This window comes from Oncorhynchus nerka, linkage group LG27, assembly GCF_034236695.1.
Source record: "Oncorhynchus nerka isolate Pitt River linkage group LG27, Oner_Uvic_2.0, whole genome shotgun sequence".
In the NCBI taxonomy this organism is placed as follows: domain Eukaryota; kingdom Metazoa; phylum Chordata; class Actinopteri; order Salmoniformes; family Salmonidae; genus Oncorhynchus; species Oncorhynchus nerka.
The window spans coordinates 3,002,852-3,028,159 of record NC_088422.1 but is presented as its reverse complement, the minus strand read 5'-3'; the positions used below and the strand labels follow the sequence as shown (position 1 = coordinate 3,028,159).

The following is a 25,308-nucleotide window of genomic DNA, read 5'->3' as shown; positions in this document are numbered from 1 at the left end:
CTAGGCTATAATTTCATAGATCTATATTTCTTAGGTATCGGATAGAGTCTAGAATGAGAGTCAACATGGGGCCAGTATCCCTGTGGAACGCTCGACACCTTGTAGAGTCCCATACCCCTGATGAATTGAGTCCCATAGCCCTGATGAATTGAGTCCCATAGCCCTGATGAATTGAGTCCCATAGCCCTGATGAATTGAGTCCCATAGCCCTGATGAATTGAGGCTGTTCTGAGGGCAGAAAGGGGTGCGTAACTGAATATTAGGGAAGGTGTTCCTAATGTTTTGTACACTCAGTGTCTACGTAGTAGGATAGATTTCAGATGGAGCCGTGGTCGGACACCTTAACGGGGGGGGCCGTGGTCGGACACCTTAACGGGGGGAAGCCGTGGTCGGACACCTTTACGGGGGGGGGGGGGGGAGCTTTTCAACCACAAAACACGAGAGTAACACAGAAACAGGAAACTTCAGACCATGTCGTCATGTTGGAGAGGAAATCAAATCCAAGACTTGTCAGGAAGATAATGATCTATTATTCAAGTCATATACTACTACAGTGAGTGTTCCACATACATGGAATCTACATCACTGAGCTCCAAAAGTTTTGGGACATATTATATTTGTTGTTTTGGCTCTGATACATTGACTATGGAGGTTAAAGTGCAGTCTGTCAGCATTAATTTGAGGGTATTTTCATCCCATATCACGTGAACTGTTGAGAAATTAAAGCATTTGTTGTTGTTGTACATAGTCCTCCCACCCATTTTAGGGGACCAAAAGTATTGGGACAAATTCACTTCTATGTGTATTAAAGTAGTCATTGGGGGGGACAATGTACAAAAAAGTTCTGTACTTTCTAAACGGTTCACCCGATATGGATGAAAATAACCTCAAAAAATATGTTGACAGTTTGCACTTTAACCTCACAGTCGATGTATAATTTCAAATTTCAAAGTGCTGGAGTACAGAGCCAAAACAACAACAAATGGGTCAATGTCCCAATACTTTTGGAGCTCCCTGTCCCAATACTGTTGGAGCTCCCTGTCCCAATACTGTTGGAGCTCCCTGTCCCAATACTGTTGGAGCTCCCTGTCCCAATACTGTTGGAGCACCCTGTCCCAATACTGTTGGAGCTCCTGTCCCAATACTGTTGGAGCACCCTGTCCCAATACTGTTGGAGCTCACTGTCCCAATACTGTTGGAGTTCCCTGTCGGTTATAGTGAATAAGAGCTAGATAGATACCTGTAGAGAATAACATACATACTGTGAAGACATTTGTGAAAGATGTGTCCAGGGAGGAAGAGGATGATGATTGGATCTTCATATTTCAGTCCAGTATTCAAAACCTTGCTTGTCACTCTCCAGCAGGGGGAGTTTTTATTTCTTGTAAAAGTGAGTGATTAAATGACATCTGTGCAGAGAGAAAGAGCTCGATGAAGGGAGAAGGACCGAGGGAGAGAGATATTTTCTGTTCAGAAAGCTGTGGGACAGGTTTGGAACAGACCATTCTGTTCAGAAAGCTGTGGGACAGGTTTGGAACAGACCATTCTGTTCAGAAAGCTGTGGGACAGGTTTGGAACAGACCATTCTGTTTTCAGAAAGCTGTGGGACAGGTTTGGAACAGACCATTCTGTTCAGAAAGCTGTGGGACAGGTTTGGAACAGACCATTCTGTTCAGAAAGCTGTGGGACAGGTTTGGAACAGACCATTCTGTTCAGAAAGCTGTGGGACAGGTCTGGTGCAGACCATTCTGTTCAGAAAGCTGTGGGACAGGTTTGGAACAGACCATTCTGTTCAGAAAGCTGTGGGACAGGTTTGGAACAGACCATTCTGTTCAGAAAGCTGTGGGACAGGTTTGGAACAGACCATTCTGTTCAGAAAGCTGTGGGACAGGTTTGGAACAGACCATTCTGTTCAGAAAGCTGTGGGACAGGTTTGGAACAGACCATTCTGTTCAGAAAGCTGTGGGACAGGTTTGGAACAGACCATTCTGTTCAGAAAGCTGTGGGACAGGTTTGGAACAGACCATTCTGTTCAGAAAGCTGTGGGACAGGTTTGGAACAGACCATTCTGTTCAGAAAGACAGATGGAGGTGACCTCAAGTCAGTCAAGTCACTACCTTGATGGGCCAGACAGACCAGCCCTCTCCTCGTTGTCCCTCCCCAAACTGTCCTGTCCTCTCCCTCAACCCCAGCGTCATCAACCAACGCCAAACCAACAGCGCCCTCTGGTGTCTGAAGGTGGTAGGTCAGGTCACTTGGTAAAGGAGGCCACCACGGCCCACAACAACTCATTGGCGTTGGTCTTCGTGCTCTCCCCCTCTGGCTCCAAGTCCAGGAGCTGCCGTACTCTCTTCATGGCCAGGTCATACTGGTCGTCCAGCAGAGGGGAAAAGGCATTCTCCAGGACATCAGACGAGTGGGCAAGGAAGATGAGGGCGAGCATCCGTTTGTCCATGCGGTGCGGGTCGTTGACCCATTTCTCCAACACGGCCTCCTGAACCCTCTTGATGAGGCGTTGTTTGATGTTGTTGTTGGTGAGCGGATGAGTGGTCATGTCGAAGAGGAGGAAGTTCTGTTTCTCCGTGGTCAGCACGCCCTTTTCCACCAGGTTCTTGGCCAGGCGCTCCCTCACGTTCCTCAGCTGGTAGTGCAGCTTCAGAGGGTTCCACGTCTCGCCTGCAAGGGGAGGGGAGGGCGGGGGAGAGTTAAGCGTGCTACAGAGTTCAAAGCCTAAAGCATCGTGATTGAATGTGACTTGTGTCAACAACTCGATAACAGTCCAATCAAATTGCAGCGGGGAAAGAAAGGGGTTTGGCTTTCATGGTATTTTATTATTCTCTTCTTTTATCTCATTTGAGGTTCAGCAACGTAGTAATAGTACTATACCTACCAGTTCATTAGTACTATACCTACCAGTTCATTAGTATTACACCTACCAGTTCATTAGTATTATACCAGTTCATTAGTACCAGTTCATCACTATACCAGTTCATTAGTACTATACCAGTTCATTAGTACTATACCAGTTCATTAGTACTATACCAGTTCATTAGTACTATGCCTACCGGTTCATTAGTATTATAATAACAGTACTATACCAGTTCATTAGTACTATACCAGTTCATTAGTACTATACCTACCGGTTCATTAGTACTATAATACCGGATCATTAGTATTATATACCAGTGCATTAGTATTATATACCAGTTCATTAGTATTATATACCAGTTCATTAGCATTATATACCAGTTCATTTGTATTATATACCAGTTCATTAGTATTATATACCAGTTCATTAGTATTGTATACCAGTTCATTAGTATTGTATACCAGTTCATTAGTACTATACCTACCGGTTCATTAGCATTATATACCAGTTCATTAGCATTATATACCAGTTCATTAGTATTATATACCAGTTCATTAGTATTATATACCGGTTCATTAGTATTATATACCAGTTCATTAGTATTATATACCAGTTCATTAGCATTATATACCAGTTCATTAGTATTATAATACCAGTTCATTAGTATTATATACCAGTTCATTAGCATTATATACCAGTTCATTAGCATTATATACCAGTTCATTAGCATTATATACCAGTTCATTAGTATTATATACCAGTTCATTAGTATTATATACCAGTTCATTAGTATTGTATACCGGTTCATTAGTATTATATATACCGGTTCATTAGTATTATACCAGTTCATTAGTATTATATACCAGTTCATTAGTATTGTATACCGGTTCATTAGTATTGTATACCGGTTCATTAATATTATACCAGATCATTAGTAGTATTATACCGTTTCATTAGTATTATATAGCAGTTCATTAGTATTATATAGCAGTTCATTAGTATTGTATACCAGTTCATTAGTAGTATTATACCAGTTCATTAGTAGTATTATATACCGGTTCATTAGTATTGTATACCAGTTCATTAGTATTATACCAGTTCATTAGTATTGTATACCAGTTCATTAGTACTATACCTACCGGTTCATTAGCATTATATACCAGTTCATTAGCATTATATACCAGTTCATTAGTATTATATACCAGTTCATTAGTATTATATACCGGTTCATTAGTATTATATACCAGTTCATTAGTATTATATACCAGTTCATTAGCATTATATACCAGTTCATTAGTATTATAATACCAGTTCATTAGTATTATATACCAGTTCATTAGCATTATATACCAGTTCATTAGCATTATATACCAGTTCATTAGCATTATATACCAGTTCATTAGTATTATATACCAGTTCATTAGTATTATATACCAGTTCATTAGTATTGTATACCGGTTCATTAGTATTATATATACCGGTTCATTAGTATTATACCAGTTCATTAGTATTATATACCAGTTCATTAGTATTGTATACCGGTTCATTAGTATTGTATACCGGTTCATTAATATTATACCAGATCATTAGTAGTATTATACCGTTTCATTAGTATTATATAGCAGTTCATTAGTATTATATAGCAGTTCATTAGTATTGTATACCAGTTCATTAGTAGTATTATACCAGTTCATTAGTAGTATTATATACCGGTTCATTAGTATTGTATACCAGTTCATTAGTATTATACCAGTTCATTAGTATTGTATACCGGTTCATTAGTATTATACCAGTTCATTAGTATTGTATACCGGTTCATTAGTATTGTATACCGGTTCATTAGTATTATACCAGTTCATTAGTATTATACCAGTTCATTAGTTGTGAACGACAGAACGGCAGCCGGCAGCCAAAACAACAGAACGGCAGCCAAAACAACAGAACGACAGCCAAAACAACAGAACGCGTTACTGATGCTCTCTGTGGTAACTCACTAAGCTGTGTTACTGATGCTCTCTGTGGTAACTCACTAAGCTGTGTTACTGATGCTCTGTGTGGTAACTCACTAAGCTGTGTTACTGATGCTCTGTGTGGTAACTCACTAAGCTGTGTTACTGATGCTCTGTGTGGTAACTCACTAAGCTGTGTTAATGATGCTCTCTGTGTAACTCATGCTGTGTTACTGATGCTCTGTGTGGTAACTCACTAAGCTGTGTTACTGATGCTCTCTGTGTGGTAACTCACTAAGCTGTGTTACTGATGCTCTCTGTGTGGTAACTCACTAAGCTGTGTTACTGATGCTCTCTGTGTGGTAACTCACTAAGCTGTGTTACTGATGCTCTCTGTGTGGTAACTACTGATGATGCTCTCTGTGTGGTAACTCACTAAGCTGTGTTACTGATGCTCTCTGTGTGGTAACTCACTAAGCTGTGTTACTGATGCTCTCTGTGTGGTAACTCACTAAGCTGTGTTACTGATGCTCTCTGTGGTAACTCACTAAGCTGTGTTACTGATGCTCTCTGTGTGGTAACTCACTAAGCTGTGTTACTGATGCTCTCTGTGTGGTAACTCACTAAGCTGTGTTACTGATGCTCTCTGTGTGGTAACTCACTAAGCTGTGTTACTGATGCTCTCTGTGGTAACTCACTAAGCTGTGTTACTGATGCTCTCTGTGTGGTAACTCACTAAGCTGTGTTACTGATGCTCTCTGTGTGGTAACTCACTAAGCTGTGTTACTGATGCTCTCTGTGTGGTAACTCACTAAGCTGTGTTACTGATGCTCTCTGTGTGGTAACTCACTAAGCTGTGTTACTGATGCTCTAAGCTGTAATACTGTGTGGTAACTCACTAAGCTGTGTTACTGATGCTCTCTGTGTGGTAACTCACTAAGCTGTGTTACTGATGCTCTCTGTGTGGTAACTCACTAAGCTGTGTTACTGATGCTCTCTGTGGTAACTCACTAAGCTGTAATACTGATGCTCTCTGTGGTAACTCACTAAGCTGTGTTACTGGTGATGTCTGTGTGGTAACTCACTAAGCTGTGTTACTGATGCTCTCTCTGTGTGGTAACTCACTGTGTGTTACTGATGCTCTCTCTGTGTGGTAAAGCTGTGTTACTGATGCTCTCTGTGTGGTAACTCACTAAGCTGTGTTACTGATGCTCTCTGTGGTAACTCACTAAGCTGTGTTACTGATGCTCTGTGTTCTGTGTGGTAACTCACTACGCTGTGTTACTGATGCTCTCTGTGTGGTAAGCTGTGTTACTGATGCTCTCTGTGTGGTAACTCACTAAGCTGTGTTACTGATGCTCTCTCTGTGTAGTAACTCACTAAGCTGTGTTACTGATGCTCTCTGTGTGTAACTCACTAAGCTGTGTTACTGATGTGGTAACTCACTAAGCTGTGTTACTGATGCTCTCTGTGTGGTAACTCACTAAGCTGTGTTACTGATGCTCTCTGTGTGGTAACTCACAGCTGTGTTACTGATGCTCTCTGTGTGGTAACTGACTGCTCGTTACTGATGCTCTCTGTGTGGTAACTCACTAAGCTGTGTTACTGATGCTCTCTGTGTGGTAACTCACTAAGCTGTGTTACTGATGCTCTCTGTGTGGTAACTCACTAAGCTGTGTTACTGATGCTCTCTCTGTGTGGTAACTCACTAAGCTGTGTTACTGATGCTCTCTGTGTGGTAACTCACTAAGCTGTGTTACTGATGCTCTCTGTGTGGTAACTCACTAAGCTGTGTTACTGATGCTCTCTCTGTGTGGTAACTCACTAAGCTGTGTTACTGATGCTCTCTGTGTGGTAACTCACTAAGCTGTGTTACTGATGCTCTCTGTGTGGTGCTGTGTTACTGATGCTCTCTGTGTGGTAACTCACTACGCTGTGTTACTGATGCTCTCTGTGTGGTAACTCACTACGCTGTGTTACTGATGCTCTCTGTGTGGTAACTCACTAAGCTGTGTTACTGATGCTCTCTGTGTGGTAACTCACTAACGCTGTGTTACTGATGCTCTCTGTGTGGTAACTCATGCTGTGTTACTGATCTCTGTGTGGTAACTCACTAAGCTGTGTTACTGATGCTCTCTGTGTGGTAACTCACTAAGCTGTGTTACTGATGCTCTCTGTGTGGTAACTCACTAAGCTGTGTTACTGATGCTCTCTCTGTGTGGTAACTCACTAAGCTGTGTTACTGATGCTCTCTGTGTGGTAACTCACTAAGCTGTGTTACTGATGCTCTCTCTGTGTGGTAACTCACTAAGCTGTGTTACTGATGCTCTCTGTGTGGTAACTCACTAAGCTGTGTTACTGATGCTCTCTGTGTGGTAACTCACTAAGCTGTGTTACTGATGCTCTCTGTGTGGTAACTCACTAAGCTGTGTTACTGATGCTCTCTCTGTGTGGTAACTCACTAAGCTGTGTTACTGATGCTCTCTCTGTGTGGTAACTCACTAAGCTGTGTTACTGATGCTCTCTGTGTGGTAACTCACTAAGCTGTGTTACTGATGCTCTCTGTGTGGTAACTCACTAAGCTGTGTTACTGATGCTCTCTCTGTGTGGTAACTCACTAAGCTGTGTTACTAATTACTGATGATGCTCTCTCTGTGTGGTAACTCACTAAGCTCGTTACTGATGCTCTCTGTGTGGTAACTCACTAAGCTGTGTTACTGATGCTCTCTGTGTGGTAACTCACTACGCTGTGTTACTGATGCTCTCTGTGTGGTAACTCACTAAGCTGTGTTACTGATGCTCTCTGTGTGGTAACTCACTACGCTGTGTTACTGATGCTCTCTGTGTGGTAACTCACTACGCTGTGTTACTGATGCTCTCTGTGGTAACTCACTAAGCTGTGTTACTAATGCTCTCTCTGTGTGGTAACTCACTAAGCTGTGTTACTGATGCTCTCTCTGTGTGGTAACTCACTAAGCTGCGTTACTGATGCTCTCTGTGGTAACTCACTGATGCTCTCTGTGGTAACTCACTAAGCTGTGTTACTGATGCTCTCTGTGTGGTAACTCACTAAGCTGTGTTACTGATGCTCTCTGTGTGGTAACTCACTAAGCTGTGTTACTGATGCTCTCTGTGTGGTAACTCACTAAGCTGTGTTACTGATGCTCTCTGTGTGGTAACTCACTACGCTGTGTTACTGATGCTCTCTCTGTGTGGTAACTCACTACGCTGTGTTACTGATGCTCTCTGTGTGGTAACTCACTAAGCTGTGTTACTGATGCTCTCTGTGTGGTAACTCACTAAGCTGTGTTACTGATGCTCTCTGTGTGGTAACTCACTAAGCTGCGTTACTGATGCTCTCTGTGGTAACTCACTAAGCTGTGTTACTGATGCTCTCTGTGTGGTAACTTACTAAGCTGTGTTACTGATGCTCTCTGTGTGGTAACTTACTAAGCTGTGTTACTGATGCTCTCTGTGTGGTAACTCACTAAGCTGTGTTACTGATGCTCTCTCTGTGTGGTAACTCACTAAGCTGTGTTACTGATGCTCTCTGTGTGGTAACTCACTAAGCTGTGTTACTGATGCTCTCTCTGTGTGGTAACTCACTACGCTGTGTTACTGATGCTCTCTGTGTGGTAACTCACTAAGCTGTGTTACTGATGCTCTCTGTGTGGTAACTCACTAAGCTGTGTTACTGATGCTCTCTGTGTGGTAACTCACTACGCTGTGTTACTGATGCTCTCTGTGTGGTAACTCACTACGCTGTGTTACTGATGCTCTCTGTGTGGTAACTCACTACGCTGTGTTACTGATGCTCTCTCTGTGTGGTAACACACTACGCTGTGTTACTGATGCTCTCTCTGTGTGGTAACTCACTAAGCTGCGTTACTGATGCTCTCTGTGTGGTAACTCACTAAGCTGTGTTACTGATGCTCTCTGTGTGGTAACTCACTAAGCTGTGTTACTGATGCTCTCTCTGTGTGGTAACTCACTAAGCTGTGTTACTGATGCTCTCTCTGTGTGGTAACTCACTAAGCTGTGTTACTGATGCTCTCTCTGTGTGGTAACTCACTAAGCTGTGTTACTGATGCTCTCTGTGTGGTAACTCACTAAGCTGTGTTACTGATGCTCTCTGTGTGGTAACTCACTAAGCTGTGTTACTGATGCTCTCTCTGTGTGGTAACTCACAGCTACTGATGCTCTCTCTGTGGTAACTTACTGATGCTCTCTGTGTGGTAACTCACTAAGCTGTGTTACTGATGCTCTCTGTGGTAACTCACTAAGCTGCGTTACTGATGCTCTCTGTGTGGTAACTCACTAAGCTGTGTTACTGATGCTCTCTCTGTGGTAACTCACTAAGCTGTGTTACTTGGTCAGCCACTGTTAAAATAACACCTGGGCTAGCACAGGTCAGAGAGTCGTTGCTAATTCCCCTTCTGTTTGATTAGCATTACTGGTTTCTTGCTGGGGAACGTAACATACTAAATATATATAAAATATTGACAGCCAGTAGACACCATGTTGACATTGGAGAAAGTGACCATTTAACTTGATCATGTTGTGAAATGGAAGTTCTGTTGGTTGTGAGCAAACTTGTCCAACAAAAATATAGGATATTTGTTGTCTTAAGGGGGAAGGTGTTACAGGGTTTTTATTTTATTTTTTATAATACAACTGTAATAACTAAACACATATATCCAATACAATCACTGTCAGAATAAAAACAACCATACTGCCACCTGGTGGCTGAGATTAGTAGTGAACCTGTCTGGTGGCTGAGACCACTCTGTTAGTAGTGAACCTGTCTGGTGGCTGAGACCACTCTGTTAGTGGTGAACCTCTGTCTGGTGGCTGAGACCACTCTGTTAGTAGTGAACCTCTGTCTGGTGGCTGAGACCACTCTGTTAGTAGTGAACCTCTGTCTGGTGGCTGAGACCACTCTGTTAGTAGTGAACCTCTGTCTGGTGGCTGAGACCACTCTGTTAGTAGTGAACCTCTGGTGGCTGAGACCACTCTGTTAGTAGTGAACCTCTGTCTGGTGGCTGAGACCACTCTGTTAGTAGTGAACCTCTGGTGGCTGAGACCACTCTGTTAGTAGTGAACCTCTGTCTGGTGGCTGAGACCACTCTGTTAGTAGTGAACCTCTGGTGGCTGAGACCACTCTGTTAGTAGTGAACCTCTGGTGGCTGAGACCAGCTGTTAGTAGTGAACCTGCTGAGACCACTCTGTTAGGGAACCTCTGTCTGGTGGCTGAGACCACTCTGTTAGTAGTGAACCTCTGGTGGCTGAGACCACTCTGTTAGTAGTGAACCTCTGGTGGCTGAGACCACTCTGTTAGTAGTGAACCTCTGTCTGGTGGCTGAGACCACTCTGTTAGTGGTGAACCTCTGTCTGGTGGCTGAGACCACTCTGTTAGTGGTGAACCTCTGTCTGGTGGCTGAGACCACTCTGTTAGTAGTGAACCTCTGTCTGGTGGCTGAGACCACTCTGTTAGTAGTGAACCTCTGTCTGGTGGCTGAGACCACTCTGTTAGTAGTGAACCTCTGGTGGCAAAGACCACTCTGTTAGTAGTGAACCTCTGTCTGGTGGCTGAGACCACTCTGTTAGTAGTGAACCTCTGGTGGCTGAGACCACTCTGTTAAGTGAACCTCTGGTGGCTGAGACCACTCTGTTAGTAGTGAACCTCTGTCTGGTGGCTGAGACCACTCAGAGTGAACCTCTGTCTGGTGGCTGAGACCATCTGTTAGTAGTGAATCAGCAGACCACTCTGTTAGTAGTGAACCTCTGTCTGGTTGAGACCACTCTTTTTGAACCTCTGGTGGCTGAGACCACTCTGTTAGTAGTGAACCTCTGTCTGGTGGCTGAGACCACTCTGTTAGTAGTGAACCTCTGTCTGGTGGCTGAGACCACTCTGTTAGTAGTGAACCTCTGGTGGCTGAGACCACTCTGTTAGTAGTGAACCTGTCTGGTGGCTGAGACCACTCTGTTAGTAGTGAATCTCTGTCTGGTGGCTGAGACCACCTGTTAGTATTTGCTGGTGGCTGAGACCACTCTGTTAGTAGTGAACCTCTGGTGGCTGAGACCACTCTGTTAGTAGTGAACTCTATGTTTGTGGTTTACTCCGCTGAGCAGCTCAATCCAGCTCTGTGTCTCTGGGGGCTGGGTCTCCTTCACGTGTTTCAGAGCCTCGTCCAATAGCACGTCCCCTGTCGGAGCATCTGACTTACAGATCACCTAGGATACACAATAGATGAGACAGAATGAAAACACAACCTGTACCGCCATTCAATGACTTACAGAACACCTAGACACACAATACAAAAACCACAAAAAGCTTTAGTCGACTGTATGTAGATCACAGTCGGAACAATACTGCCACTCAATGACCTATAGATTCCCTCGAGATGAGACAACCACACAGAACACAACTTATAGACTAAATACATGTCAGAATCAGCAGAAGAATACTTGTCTTTTTATTGATTTTTTATTGGTAAAGGGAGAACAGATGCTCACAAAAAAAAAAAAAAAAAAAAAAAAAACATATTCCTAATCATCTTTCAGCTAAACCGAGCAAGCTCAATCCTTCTCACCTCATTTGCTCACATCGTATATAGACTTTTTTATACTGTATGTTTGTTTTACTCCATGTGTAACTCTGTGTCAAATTGAACTTTTGCTTTATCTTGAGCATACATTAAATGGAACTTGTTTCAACTTGCCTACCTGGTTAAATAAAGGTGAAATAAATAAATAAAAATTGGTTTTGAGAGCATAATGGAATTAGCTTGGATTTGGCTTCTCTCCTATTCAAATTGTTTTGAGAGCATACATTAGTGGATTTGGCTTCTCTCCTATCAAATTGTTTTGAGTGCATACATCACTGGATTTGGCTTCTCTCCTATCAAATTGTTTTGAGAGCATACATTAGTGGATTTGGCTTCTCTCCTATCAAATTGTTTTGAGTGCATACATCACTGGATTTGGCTTCTCTCCTATCAAATTGTTTTGAGAGCACACATCACTAACAGAAACATGAAAGAGAGAATGGCATTGGCGTCACTCTACAAACAGAAAGCAGAACCATGGACAGCCATATCATATTTAGCTTATGTCGATAGGACTAAATTGTTTTTGGTATCTTTTATTTGTCACGTTGATGTGGACATGGTGCTGGAATAGTGGAAGCAGCTCCTGTTCTCTTTGCGACTTGCGGTATCTCTCTCTCTGGTTCTAAATCAATAGTTCAGGTGGTCCGAAACGTCTATTTCAGGAACTGAGCAGGTCAGGAGACAGAAACCACTGCAGAGTCTGCAGAGCGCCTGGTGAACTACACGTGTACCCTAAGAGGAAAGTCAGGAATTTTTACTCTTCGTAACAAAGAGAAAAATGGCACCAAGAGCACAAAAGGACATTTAAACACGCTTTCTTGGGCTCCCGAGTGGCGCAGTGGTCTAAGACACTGCATCTCAGTGCAAGAGGCGTCACTACAGTCCCTGGTTCGAATTCCAGGCTGTATCACAACCGGCCGAGTCCCATAGGGCGGCTTACAATTGGCCCAGTGTCATCCGGATTTGGCCGTCATTGGAAATAAGAATTTGTTCTTAACTGACTTGCCTAAGTAAAATAAAAAGGTAAAAATATATATATATTAAAATCTTCACTATTAAAACTGTTGATATTACTTGAATATCTTTCTTCTGATAATCCTGTCATTAAAAGAGGGTTTAATGGTGGTTTTACTGTTAGCATACAGAGTGTGTGAAGGAACCATGGTCATGTCTGTACCTTTACAGGCTTCGTTCTTCATCATGGGGAATGTGTAACCGTCTCCCGGGCAACAAAAATAATAACATACTGTGAACACTTGTAAAAGTCTCAGGTTGCCATGCCGAATCCTTACAATCAACGCTGAGGCATGGTGGTACTATCCGGAGGTACCAAATGGTACTATCCGGAGGTGCCGAATGGTACTATCCGGAGGTGCCGAATGGTACTATCCGGAGGTGCCGAATGGTACTATCCGGAGGTGGTACTATCCGGAGGTGCCGAATGGTACTATCCGGAGGTGCCGAATGGTACTATCCGGAGGTGCCGAATGGTACTATCCGGAGGTGCCGAATGGTACTATCCGGAGGTGCCGAATGGTACTATCCGGAGGTGCCGAATGGTACTATCCGGAGGTGCCGAATGGTACTATACCGGAGGTGCCGAATGGTACTATCCGGAGGTGTACTATCCCGAATGGTACTATCCGGAGGTACTATCCGAATGAATGGTACTATCCGGAGGTACCGAATGGTACTATCAGGAGGTACCGAATGGTACTATCAGGAGGTACCAAATGGTACTATCCGGAGGTACCAAATGGTACTATCCGGAGGTGCCGAATGGTACTATCCGGAGGTGCCGAATGGTACTATCCGGAGGTGCCGAATGGTACTATCCGGAGGTACCGAATGGTACTATCCGGAGGTACCGAATGGTACTATCCGGAGGTACCGAATGGTACTATCCGGAGGTACCGAATGGTACTATCCGGAGGTACCAAATGGTACTATCAGGAGGTACCAAATGGTACTATCAGGAGGTACCAAATGGTACTATCAGGAGGTACCAAATGGTACTATCCGGAGGTACCAAATGGTACTATCCGGAGGTACCAAATGGTACTATCCGGAGGTACCAAATGGTACTATCCGTCCATTAGAGCCCACCTTCTGTGAGTCTCCCTATAAATTAGAGACCTTTACTAACCAGAAACAAGAATCAAGTTCTTTAAGGCAAGGCCACATCCGTGGGACAAATGATCCCATCTCCTTGAAAACCCAAAACTCAGATCGAGGAAGCATTATCCAGCTCAGACAGAAGAGTCACCTGAGAGGAACTTGGCAGAGCCACAAACACTCTGGTCGCTCACGACGACCCGCTGGGTTTTACCTTTCCCTAAGAGGACCAGAACATTCCACTGCACCTTGGTATGCTTTAAACTTTAGATCTTTGGACTGAACAGATTTGAGGACTGAGTCTGAGAAAGAGAGCAGCCCCCCCCCCCCCTATGCGTGAGCTCCAACGAGGGAAGAAGCTTCTTCGGGCTACAAGCCCAGTTGTCAGAAACACTGATCTTTTCCCCGTTTCATCTCTGTCAAATCAGAAAAACCCAACGGAACCAGACGACGATCAGCTCAAAATGCACGTTAAATACATAATTGCATCGGATTTCCCTTTAGGTGACGCGGTGTCTGTGTGAAAGTGGTGGCAGATGCTGATTACTGTAAGACTGTTAGTTGGATTGACATATCAATAACCAATATTGTCCACAGTGGGTGTTAACATGCCCGGTTACAGGTTAACCCCTGATTTTAGTTTCACGACTGAAGTTTCACTGATGTAGTAGTCTCTCAACACGTCCTGTTCTCACAAATAAGAATGTATAATTCTCCAAAGTCCTGTTAAGGTGTTGCCTGTACTCTGCCTGTCAGTAGGCTACATCAAACTATTCGATTGATCTGGAGAGTTCCCCATGTCAGCGATTGTACCGCATCCCATTTGGGTCTGTTAAGACACCTGTACCTCTCTCATTTGGGTCTGTTAAGACACCTGTACCTCTCTCATTTGGGTCTGTTAAGACACCTGTACCTCTCTCATTTGGGTCTGTTGAGACACCTGTACCTCTCTCATTTTTGTGAGACACCATCCCATTGGTCTGTTAAGACACCTGTACCTCTCATTTGGGTCTGTTAAGACACCTGTACTCTCTCTCATTTGTAAGACACCTGTATTCCATTTGGGTCTGTTAAGACACCTGTACCTCTCTCATTTGGGTCTGTTAAGACACCTGTACCTCTCATTTGGGTCTGTTAAGACACCTGTACCTCTCATTTGTACCGCATTCCATTTGGGTCTGTTAAGACACCTGTACCTCTCTCATTTGGGTCTGTTAAGACACCTGTACCTCTCATTTGGGTCTGTTAAGACACCTGTACCTCTCATTTGTACCGCATCCCATTGGTCTGTTAAGACACCTGTACCTCTCATTTGGGTCTGTTAAGACACCTGTACCTCTCATTTGGGTCTGTTAAGACACCTGTACCTCTCATTTGGGTCTGTTAAGACACCTGTACCTCTCATTTGGGTCTGTTAAGACACCTGTACCTCTCATTTGTACCGCATCCCATTGGTCTGTTAAGACACCTGTACCTCTCTCATTTGTACTGTATCCCATTGGTCTGTTAAGACACCTGTACATCTCATTTGTACTGTATCCCATTGGTCTGTTAAGACACCTGTACCCCTCTCATTTGTACCACATCCCATTGGGTCTGTTAAGACACCTGTACCCCTCTCATTTGTACCGCATCCCATTGGTCTGTTAAGACACCTGTACCCCTCTCATTTGTACCACATCCCATTGGGTCTGTTAAGACACCTGTACCTCTGTCATTTGGGTCTGTTAAGACACCTGTACCTCTCTCATTTGTACCACATTCCATTTGGGTCTGTTAAGACACCTGTACCTCTCATTTTCCATCTGTTAGTCTTGATGATAAAGCGTTGAATTCAATCCATTGTTGCATTGAAGTCCTTCACGAGCGATTGGATTCTCCAAGTCTGAGAGCTCGACGACCAATCAGAATGAGAAGATAGCAAAGTGACTGTTGATTAGGACTATTGTTGATATAGGATTAAATGGTGTAACAGGCCAAATGGTAACTACTGATAGGAATTCATTCAAGGGGTCTCTCTATATCAAAACCCTTAAACGGTGCCCCTCAGATTCATTTGAATAGGAAACCAAATTAATTTAATAATTTAATCAGTAAATGATCTTGAATTTTCATAGCCAAAGTCACAACACTGGCAACACACACATACTTTTTTATTTTGTACCTTTATTTAACTAGGCAAGTCAGTTAAGAACTACTTCTTATTTATAATGACGGCCTAGGAACAGTGGGTTAACTGGCCTAGGAACAGTGGGTTAACTGGTCTAGGAACAGTGGGTTAACTGGTCTAGGAACAGTGGGTTAACTGGCCTAGGAACAGTGGGTTAACTGGCCTAGGAACAGTGGGTTAACTTGTCTAGGAACAGTGGGTTAACTGGCCTAGGAACAGTGGGTTAACTGGCCTAGGAACAGTGGGTTAACTGGCCTAGGAACAGTGGGTTAACTGGCCTAGGAACAGTGGGTTAACTGGCCTAGGAACAGTGGGTTAACTGGTCTAGGAACAGTGGGTTAACTGGTCTAGGAACAGTGGGTTAACTGGTCTAGGAACAGTGGGTTAACTGGTCTAGGAACGGTGGGTTAACTGGTCTAGGAACGGTGGGTTAACTGGTCTAGGGTTAACTGGTCTAGGAACGGTGGGTTAACTGGTCTAGGAACGGTGGGTTAACTGGTCTAGGAACAGTGGGTTAACTGGTCTAGGAACAGTGGGTTAACTGGTCTAGGAACAGTGGGTTAACTGGCCTGTTCAGGGGCGGTGGGTTAACTGGTCTAGGAATGGGTTAACTGGTCAGCTGGGGGTTTGAACAGTGGGTTAACCTTCAGGAACAGTGGGTTACTAGTCCAACGGTCTAAACACTAGGCTAACCTGCCGCCTGTTCAGAGCAGCCAGATTTGTACCTTGTCAGGATCCTTCACCTTCCAACGTTACTAGTTACTTGAGAGCAGCCGATTGGTCAGGATCCCCTACCTTCCTGTTACTAGTTAAGAGCAGCCGATTGGTCAGGATCCCGGTTAGTGAACATAGAGCAGCCGATTGGTCAGGATCCCGGTTAGTGAACATAGAGCAGCCGATTGGTCAGGATCCCGGTTAGTGAACATAGAGCAGCCGATTGGTCAGGATCTCCTACTTTCCTGTTACTAGTTAAGAGCATCCGATTGGTCAGGATCCCCTACCTTCCTGTTACTAGTTAAGAGCATCCGATTGGTCAGTATCCCCTACCTTCCTGTTACTAGTTAAGAGCAGCCGATTGGTCAGGATCCCCTACCTTCCTGGCGAGCAGGCTTTTCCTCCTCATGCCACAGGTCTCCAGCTGTAGTCGTCCTCTGATGGCCAGCTCTATGAGCATGCAGCCACGCAGCCCCGACGAGATGCAGTCGTTCCAGAACGACGTGTAGCCCTGAGAGAGGAGGACAGGGGGTGAGTGTGTGTGTGTGTGTGTGAGCATGCAGCCCCCGACGAGATGCAGTCGTTCCAGAACGACGTGTAGCCCTGAGAGAGGAGGACAGGGGGTGAGTGTGTGTGTGTGTGTGTGTGCAAGCTGCAACACAGGCCTGACGAGATGCAGTCGTTCCAGAACGACGTGTAGCCCTGAGAGAGGAGGACAGGGGGTGAGTGTGTGTGTGTGTGAGCATGCAGCCACGCAGCCCTGACGAGATGCAGTCGTTCCAGAACGACGTGTAGCCCTGAGAGAGGAGGACAGGGGGTGAGTGTGTGTGTGTGTGTGTGTGTGTGTGTGTGCAAGCTGCAACACAGGCCTGACGAGATGCAGTCGTTCCAGAACGACGTGTAGCCCTGAGAGAGGAGGACAGGGGGTGAGTGTGTGTGTGTGTAAGCTGCAACACAGGCCTGACGAGATGGTTGTTCAAGAACAACATGTAGTCCTGAACACAGAGAGAAGACACTGTGTGTGTGTGTGTGTGTGTGTGAGCATGCAGATCACCGAGCCATCCTGTAGCCTTCTCTCTCTCTGGTTCTAAATCAATCGTTGTTTAGTGGTACCACCAGGTGGTCCGAAAGGGCAACTGAGCAGGTCAGGAGACAGAAAGGACAGTGGTCAGCCTGCTGCTTAGGAGACTAATGCCCGTGTGACTGCTGACTGAGACCCCAGATCCAGCATTTATCCTATGAGTGTAGGGCTGTGGCGGTAATTACATTTTTGTCAGTCGGCTATTGTCTGACTGCCGGGTCTCAAGGTAATTGACAAACAACGTTTAGTATCTCCAGGCCTCATAGAAGCCTCTGGAAAATCTACATTTTAAGTCTAATAAATCAATTTAAATATAAACCATAACAATAAACCCATTATTTATTTTAGGTAAAGAAACAGGATATGATGAAAATGTATTTCAGGATTTCAATATTTATAAATTTATACAATTTATAAAATGTATCCTACGTACTGAATGTTATCTAGTTATGCTCCGTGCCGTAGGCTGTAGGTTTGTTCATTTAGCAGACTAGATATGCTTATAAGTCCTATTCAAATAGAAATTCACTAATTCTAGGTTAACTCTGTAGACCTCCATGCACAATCAGTGAACCAACAGCATCACCAGGGCCTATACGTTCTCTCCCAGACCCGTGGATAGAACGTGGAGAGTAACACAAGGTAATCAAGTCCATCCAGTAATGCATAACAATAACAGTCTGCACTCAAAAAGGCAATAAACTAGAATTTGTTTAATTTCGGGAATATAGGCTAGAACAATGAAAAGACATCTTAAAATCAGTTTATTTTTTTTTCGGCCGTGCTTAATATGCAATAGGCTATGCATTGTATAACCAACGGGATAATAATAATGATTTAAAATCTTTTTTTTCTTCTCTCATATGCATGAGCTCTAATACGCGTATTGATGTTTTGAATTATGCATCACCGTTAAAATAAAGTGTTGTCTATTTCATTGTTAGTCTTTAAAGCATCAGACAAGCTTAATGCATATATTGTTGATTTTATTAAAAACAAGTTTAACTTTCGATTGACTACTATTTTTATTTTATTTTTGAAGTCAGGGACAGCCCTAGTGTCTTGACTTTGATCGGGTAGGTGTGCCTTGTCTGTTTAATGAACAAAATAACAAAATATTGATTTCATTTGGATGGCGCAGCCATGGCTGTAGACTCAGAAAACATAAATAAGGATAAATAAATAAAACTCTAAAATATGCTATTCTATATATTTGTTTTAATTAAATACATTAATCTTGTTTCTTAGGACCTACTGAAAAAATGATGAATGGATTTATTTTTCATGCTGAATCTTTAATAGATATATTTTTTTATGCTGAATCTTTAATAGATTTATTAAAATAGACCCCACCCACAACTGCACACCACCACTCATCCCCGGCAACGCCAGCATGCACACCACCACTCATCCCCGGCAACGCCAGCATGCACACCACCACTCATCCCCGGCAACGCCAGCATGCACACCACCACTCATCCCCGGCAACGCCAGCATGCACACCACCACTCATCCCCGGCAACGCCAGCATGCACACCACCACTCATCCCCCGGCAACGCCAGCATGCACACCACCACTCATCCCCGGCAACGCCAGCATGCACACCACCACTCATCCCCGGCAACGCCAGCATGCACACCACCACTCATCCCCGGCAACGCCAGCATGCACACCACCACTCATCCCTGGCAACGCCAGCATGCACACCACCACTCATCCCCGGCAACGCCAGCATGCACACCACCACTCATCCCCGGCAACGCCAGCATGCACACCATTGTCTCTCTATAAAAGTAAATTGGCCACACACCAATACATGGATTTGACAATCAAACTATCACTTAAAATAGCAGCCAAACAAGTCACTGTTGATAAACGAATCACAACGCGACATATTCAGTGGGGCAAAAAAGTATTTAGTCAGCCACCAATTGTGCAAGTTCTCCCACTTAAAAAGATGAGAGAGGCCTGTAATGTTCATCATAGGTACACTTCAACTATGACAGACAAAATGAGAAGAAAAAAATCCAGAAAATCTCATTGTAGGATTTTTAATGAATTAATTAGCAAATTATGGTGGAAAATAAGTATTTGGTCACCTACAAACAAGGCAAGATTTCTGGCTCTTACAGACCTGTAACTTATTCTTTAAGAGGCTCCTCTGTCCTCCACTCGTTACCTGTATTAATGGCACCCGTTTGAACTTGTTATCAGTATAAAAGACACCTGTCCACAACCTCAAACAGTCACACTCCAAACTCCACTATGGCCAAGACCAAAGAGCTGTCAAAGGACACCAGAAACAAAATTGTAGACCTGCACCAGGCTGGGAAGACAGAATCTGCAATAGATAAGCAGCTTGGTTTGAAGAAATCAACTGTGGGAGCAATTATTAGGAAATGGAAGACATACAAGACCACTGATAATCTCCCTCGATCTGGGGCTCCACGCAAGATCTCACCCCATGGGGTCAAAATGATCACAAGAACGGTGAGCAAAAATCCCAGAACCACACGGGGGGACCTAGTGAATGACCTGCAGAGAGCTGGGACCAAAGTAACAAAGCCTACCATCAGTAACACACTACGCCGCCAGGGACTCAAATCCTGCAGTGCCAAACGTGTCCTCCTGCTTAAGCCAGTACATGTCCAGGCCCGTCTGAAGTTTGCTAGAGAGCATTTGGATGATCCAGAAGAAGATTGGGAGAATGTCATATTGTCAGATGAAACCAAAATATAACTTTTTGGTAAAAAAACAGCTTTGGGGCTGTTTTTCTGCAAAGGGACCAGGACGACTGATCCGTGTAAAGGAAAGAATGAATGGGGCCATGTATTGTGAGATTTTGAGTGAAAACCTCCTTCCATCAGCAAGGGCATTGAAGATTAAATGTGGCTGGGTCTTTCAGCATGACAATGATCCCAAACACACCGCCCGGGCAACGAAGGAGTGGCTTCGTAAGAAGCATCTCAAGGTCCTGGAGTGGCCTAGCCAGTCTCCAGATCTCAACCCCATAGAAAATCTTTGGAGCGAGTTGAAAGTCTGTGTTGCCCAGCAACAGCCCCAAAACATCACTGCTCTAGAGGAGATCTGCATGGAGGAATGGGCCAAAATACCAGCAACAGTATGTGAAAACCTTGTGAAGACTTACAGAAAACGTTTGACCTCTGTCATTGCCAACAAAGGGTAAATAACAAAGTATTGAGAAACGTTTGTTATTGACCAAATACTTATTTTCCACCATGATTTGCAAATAAATTCATTTAAAAAATCCTACAATATGATTTTCTGGATTTTTCTCTCTCATTTTGTCCATCATATTTGAAGTGTACCTATGATGAAAATTACAGGCCTCTCCCATCTTTTTAAGTGGGAGAACTTGCACAATTGGTGGCCGACTAAATGCTTTTCCCCCCCCACTGTAGGTTAAGTTAATTAACAGAAAAAAAGTGGATTGTTACCTTTTCCGTGATAACAGCCCCCCAAAAAAAAAAATCCACCTTCCTAAATATAGATATAAGCCTAATGTAAATTCTCATCAAACCAACCATGTATAGGTTATTCCACATTCCTGTGTAGCCTTTGAATAGTATTGGTTATTCCACATTCCCGTGTAGCCTTTGAATAGTATTGGTTATTCCACATTCCTGTGTAGCCATTGAATAGTATTGGTTATTCCACATTCCTGTGTAGCCTTTGAATAGTATTGGTTATTCCACATTCCTGTGTAGCCTTTGAATAGTATTGGTTATTCCACATTCCATTGAATAGTATTGTGTAGCCATTGAATGAATAGTATTGAATAGTATTGGTTATTCCACATTCCTGTTAGCCATTGAATAGTATTGGTTATTCCACCTGTGTAGCCATTGAATAGTATTGGTTATTCCACATTCCTGTGTAGCCTTTGAATAGTATTGGTTATTCCACATTCCTGTGTAGCCATTGAATAGCGTTAGTTTAAACAGCACTACCCCACAAACGCCCTCGTTCTATTGATTTCAGTGTGACGTCGATGGAAGTGAATATATATATATTGCGTTACACTTACTTGAATCAAAACGCAACACTTCAAAATGTGGCTAGATGTCTTCTGCAAGTTGTGCTCTAACCAGGGATGTTGTGTTTGTTTTAACAGCGTGTACAACCCGATTCCCCCCCCTAATCAATATCATCGACGGAATGTCACTTTTCAAAACAACATGTGTAGGTTCTAAGGTGCTCCCTTAATGATTAAATATGATTACTATTGTTGCACATGTATGTAACAGTATAACTTTAGTCCGTCCCCTCACCGATACCCGGGCTCGAACCAGGGACCCTCTGCACACATCAACAACAGTCACCCACGAAGCATCGTTACCCATCGCTCCACAAAAGCCGCGGCCCTTGCAGAGCAAAGGGGGAACCACTACTTCAAGGTCTCAGAGTGAGTGACGTCACCGATTGAAACGCTATTTAGCGCGCACCACCGCTAACTAAACTAGCCGTTTCACATCCGTTACATGTAGATACACTATGTTGTAGGTTTTCAATAAACAAACTGCGTTTGGATTGGGATATTTATCAAAATGTCTCGTCAACAGGAAGCATCAATTCCAATTTTAAGTTTAAAGGAATATACATTCAACATTCATTTCCAATGGTATTGTACTTAAAAACTGCTGAATGAACGTGTTGCGATTAAATTTGTAAGACATTTTCATTTTATTTATCTGTTATTTTACCAGGTAAATTAACTGAGAACACATTCTCATTTACAGCAACAACCTGGGGAATAGTTACTGGGGATTATGAGGTGACCGTGACGGTTTGAGGGCCATATTGGGAATTTAGCCAGGACATCGGGGTTAACACCCCTACGATAAGTGCCATGGGATCTTTACTGACCTCAGAGAGTCAGGACACCCATTTAACGTCCCATCCAAAAGACAGCACCCTACACAGGGCAATGTCCCCAATCACTGCCCTGGGGCATTTGGATATTCTTTATACCAGGGGAAAAAAGTGCCTCCTACTGTCCCTCCAACACCACTTCCAGCAGCATCTGGTCTCCCATCCAGGGACTGACCAGGACCAACCCTGCTTAGCTTCAGAAGCAAGCCAGCAGTGGTATGCAGGGTGGTATGCTACATAGCTACCAGAAATGACCAAAACGGGGTTGGCCCTGTATATTACAAGCCGAACAACATACTACATCACCATCATCACCACCACCACCACCACCATCATCATCATCATCATCATCACCACCACACCACCACCATCATCATCATCATCATGGTAAGGCAGATGACTGCGCTGTGAAGCTAAGAGAAACTGGTTAACTTTAGAAAACCTCCCCAGAGTAGATTTAGCTTCCTTCATGCAATACCCGCTCAAGTTACTATTTATTTCCTACCTCCTCATGCCTTCTGCACACACTGTATATAGACTTTCTTTTTTCTACTGTGTCATTGACTTGTTTATTGTGTTATTGGCTTGTTTATTGTTTATTCCATGTGTAACTCTGTGTTGTTGTCTGTGTCACACTGCTTTGCTTTATCTTGGCCAGGTCGCAGTTGTAAATGAGAACTTGTTCTCAACTGGCCTACCTGGTTAAATAAAGGTGAAAAAACAACAACATTGTAGCTAGCTGACATTTGCATTCATTCGATGTTGACAAAATGAAGATAGCACCTGTTAGTACATTTTATGAGATCTTTGAGTAGCGTTAACTTACGTTACCTAACCAGCTAAATACTATAATATGGTTGTAGCTGTAAAAAGAATAATAATAATATAATACATGTTATTAAGTTATACCTCGCGGTCCTTCAATCCCAAGAGCAACACTTCTTCCATCAATGTGAGTCGAGTTTCTTTGGAGTCTGCCTTATCCTCTTCTTCCTCCTCTTCCTCTCCTCCGCGGCGGCGGGTCTCGAAGTCCTCATCCCCGGTTCCTCGGTCCTTGTCGGCGGCAGAGCTACGAGAGGCCTCGGTCCGCCTCTGCACTAGGCCCGAACTCCGCTGTGTCAGGGAAGTCATATTTACAACAAGTCCTAAAACAAATAAAACCCTCAAAAAGACGAAACCCTTCGCTTCGTACTCTCACTGACCGATGTTATAAACCACTTCAAATGTTTATCCCGATACATACAGCTACGGACGTCTGGTTTTTAACTATCCTACAACGAATAGGAGGAGACATAATCATTTCAGTTTTCTTCCTCTTCCGCTGGGAGTTGATCCAATATGGCGGCAGGTGATAACGAGAGCAGTGAATGTGGCAGGTATTCCCAAACTGGGGTAGGCAATGCCGTTCGGGGTACGATAAAAAAATGAAAAACTACAACAACAAAAAATGTGATTCACATTTACACAAAAAAAAAGAAAAAAAAAGTTGTATTTCTTTGTAAAAAAATATATATTTTTTCAAACATTTAGTTAGGCCTGCGTCCATAGAGACGCACACCAGCTCTACTGGTAGTACTGCTTCTGTACCTGTCGACGACAAGTTATTCTGCTTCCCTGAGCACATCCAATGCTAGCATTAGTAATTCTACATTTGTTGTTAGCCCAGCTAGCATGGACAATGACAGTTGTGAATCTGATACAGCGGAAGAGCTACTGTCCCCTTACCCGGGAGAGCACCTAACAACAGACAGGGACGTTGGACCCAAGTCCTCCACAATAGTATGGGGCGTGTCTGTCCTAGCCACTCAAATATGATGAGAACTACATTGATTTGGGGTTTACTTATATTCAGAGTAGTGCCTTTCCTCAGCCACAGTGTGTTATATGTGCAAAAGTACTATCTCACAACTCGATGAAACCTTCACTCTTGCGCAAACATTTAGAAACAAAATATGCCCATTTGAAAAATAAGCCACAGGAGTTTTTTGAGCGACAATTAGGACGACTTCCGAGTAGTTAGACATGTATAAAATCAACAGATACCATTAATAAGGAGGGGCTAGAAACGTCATATATGGTGAGCTACCGAGTGTCTTGGACAGACAAGCCCCAAACTCTTGTGGAGGACGTAATTCTTCCTGCTGCCGCAGATATGGCTGGGACAATGCTGGGGGAAAAGGACAGAAAAACTATACGGACAATGTCTTCATCAAACAACACTGTTTCACAACGCATTAGTGACATGGCAGGAGATGTTTTGAAACAATTACCACTTCACAGTGAATTATATGGTTACAGCTGAATGAGTCAACAGACGTGGCCTGGCACAGCTCCTGGTATATGTCTGTTACAGCTGGATGAGTCAACAGGCCTGGCACAGCTCCTGGTATTTGTCCGTTACGTTCATGGGGGGGTCAATTAAGGAAGACATTCTCTTCTGCAAACCAGGACAACATCAGAGGATATTTTTTAAGTACTGGACAGCTTTGTGACAAATGGTTTTTGGTGGTCAAGATGTGTTGGTACCTGTACTGATGGCACAAAAGCCATGACAGTGAGACATAGTGGAGTGGTAACGCGCACGCAAGCAGTCGATGCCACTTGGGTACACTGCAGCATCCACCGAGAGGCTGTTGCTGACATCTTGAAAGACGTTTTGGACACTACAGTGAAAATGGTTAACTTTGTTAAAGCAAGGCCCCCTGAACTCTCATGTATTTGATTCACTATGCAATGATATGGGCAGGGACCATGTAACGCTTTTACAACATACAGAAGTGTGCTGGTTATCAAGGGACAAAGTATGGACACGTTTTTCTTAATTGAGAGACGAGCTTAATGTTTTCTTTACTGACCTAAGTCAGGGGGGGGGGGGGGGGATCACAGCTGGAGGCCGAATATTTGA

General features: G+C 43.6%; 1 protein-coding gene across 1 annotated transcript; it reads right to left on the bottom strand.

Annotated features, from left to right (window-relative positions):
* Positions 1 to 409: 409 nt before the first annotated feature.
* Positions 410 to 23,874, bottom strand: LOC115124867 (Golgi phosphoprotein 3-like). The gene is made up of 4 exons (XM_065011330.1): positions 23,313 to 23,874; positions 16,808 to 16,939; positions 10,939 to 11,052; positions 410 to 2,671 (listed from the first exon to the last, which is right to left on the bottom strand). The coding sequence occupies exons 1-4, from the start codon at positions 23,532 to 23,534 to the stop codon at positions 2,252 to 2,254; spliced, it is 888 nt and encodes a 295-aa protein (XP_064867402.1). The 5' UTR covers positions 23,535 to 23,874; the 3' UTR covers positions 410 to 2,251.
* Between the last annotated feature and the right edge of the window lie 1,434 nt (positions 23,875 to 25,308).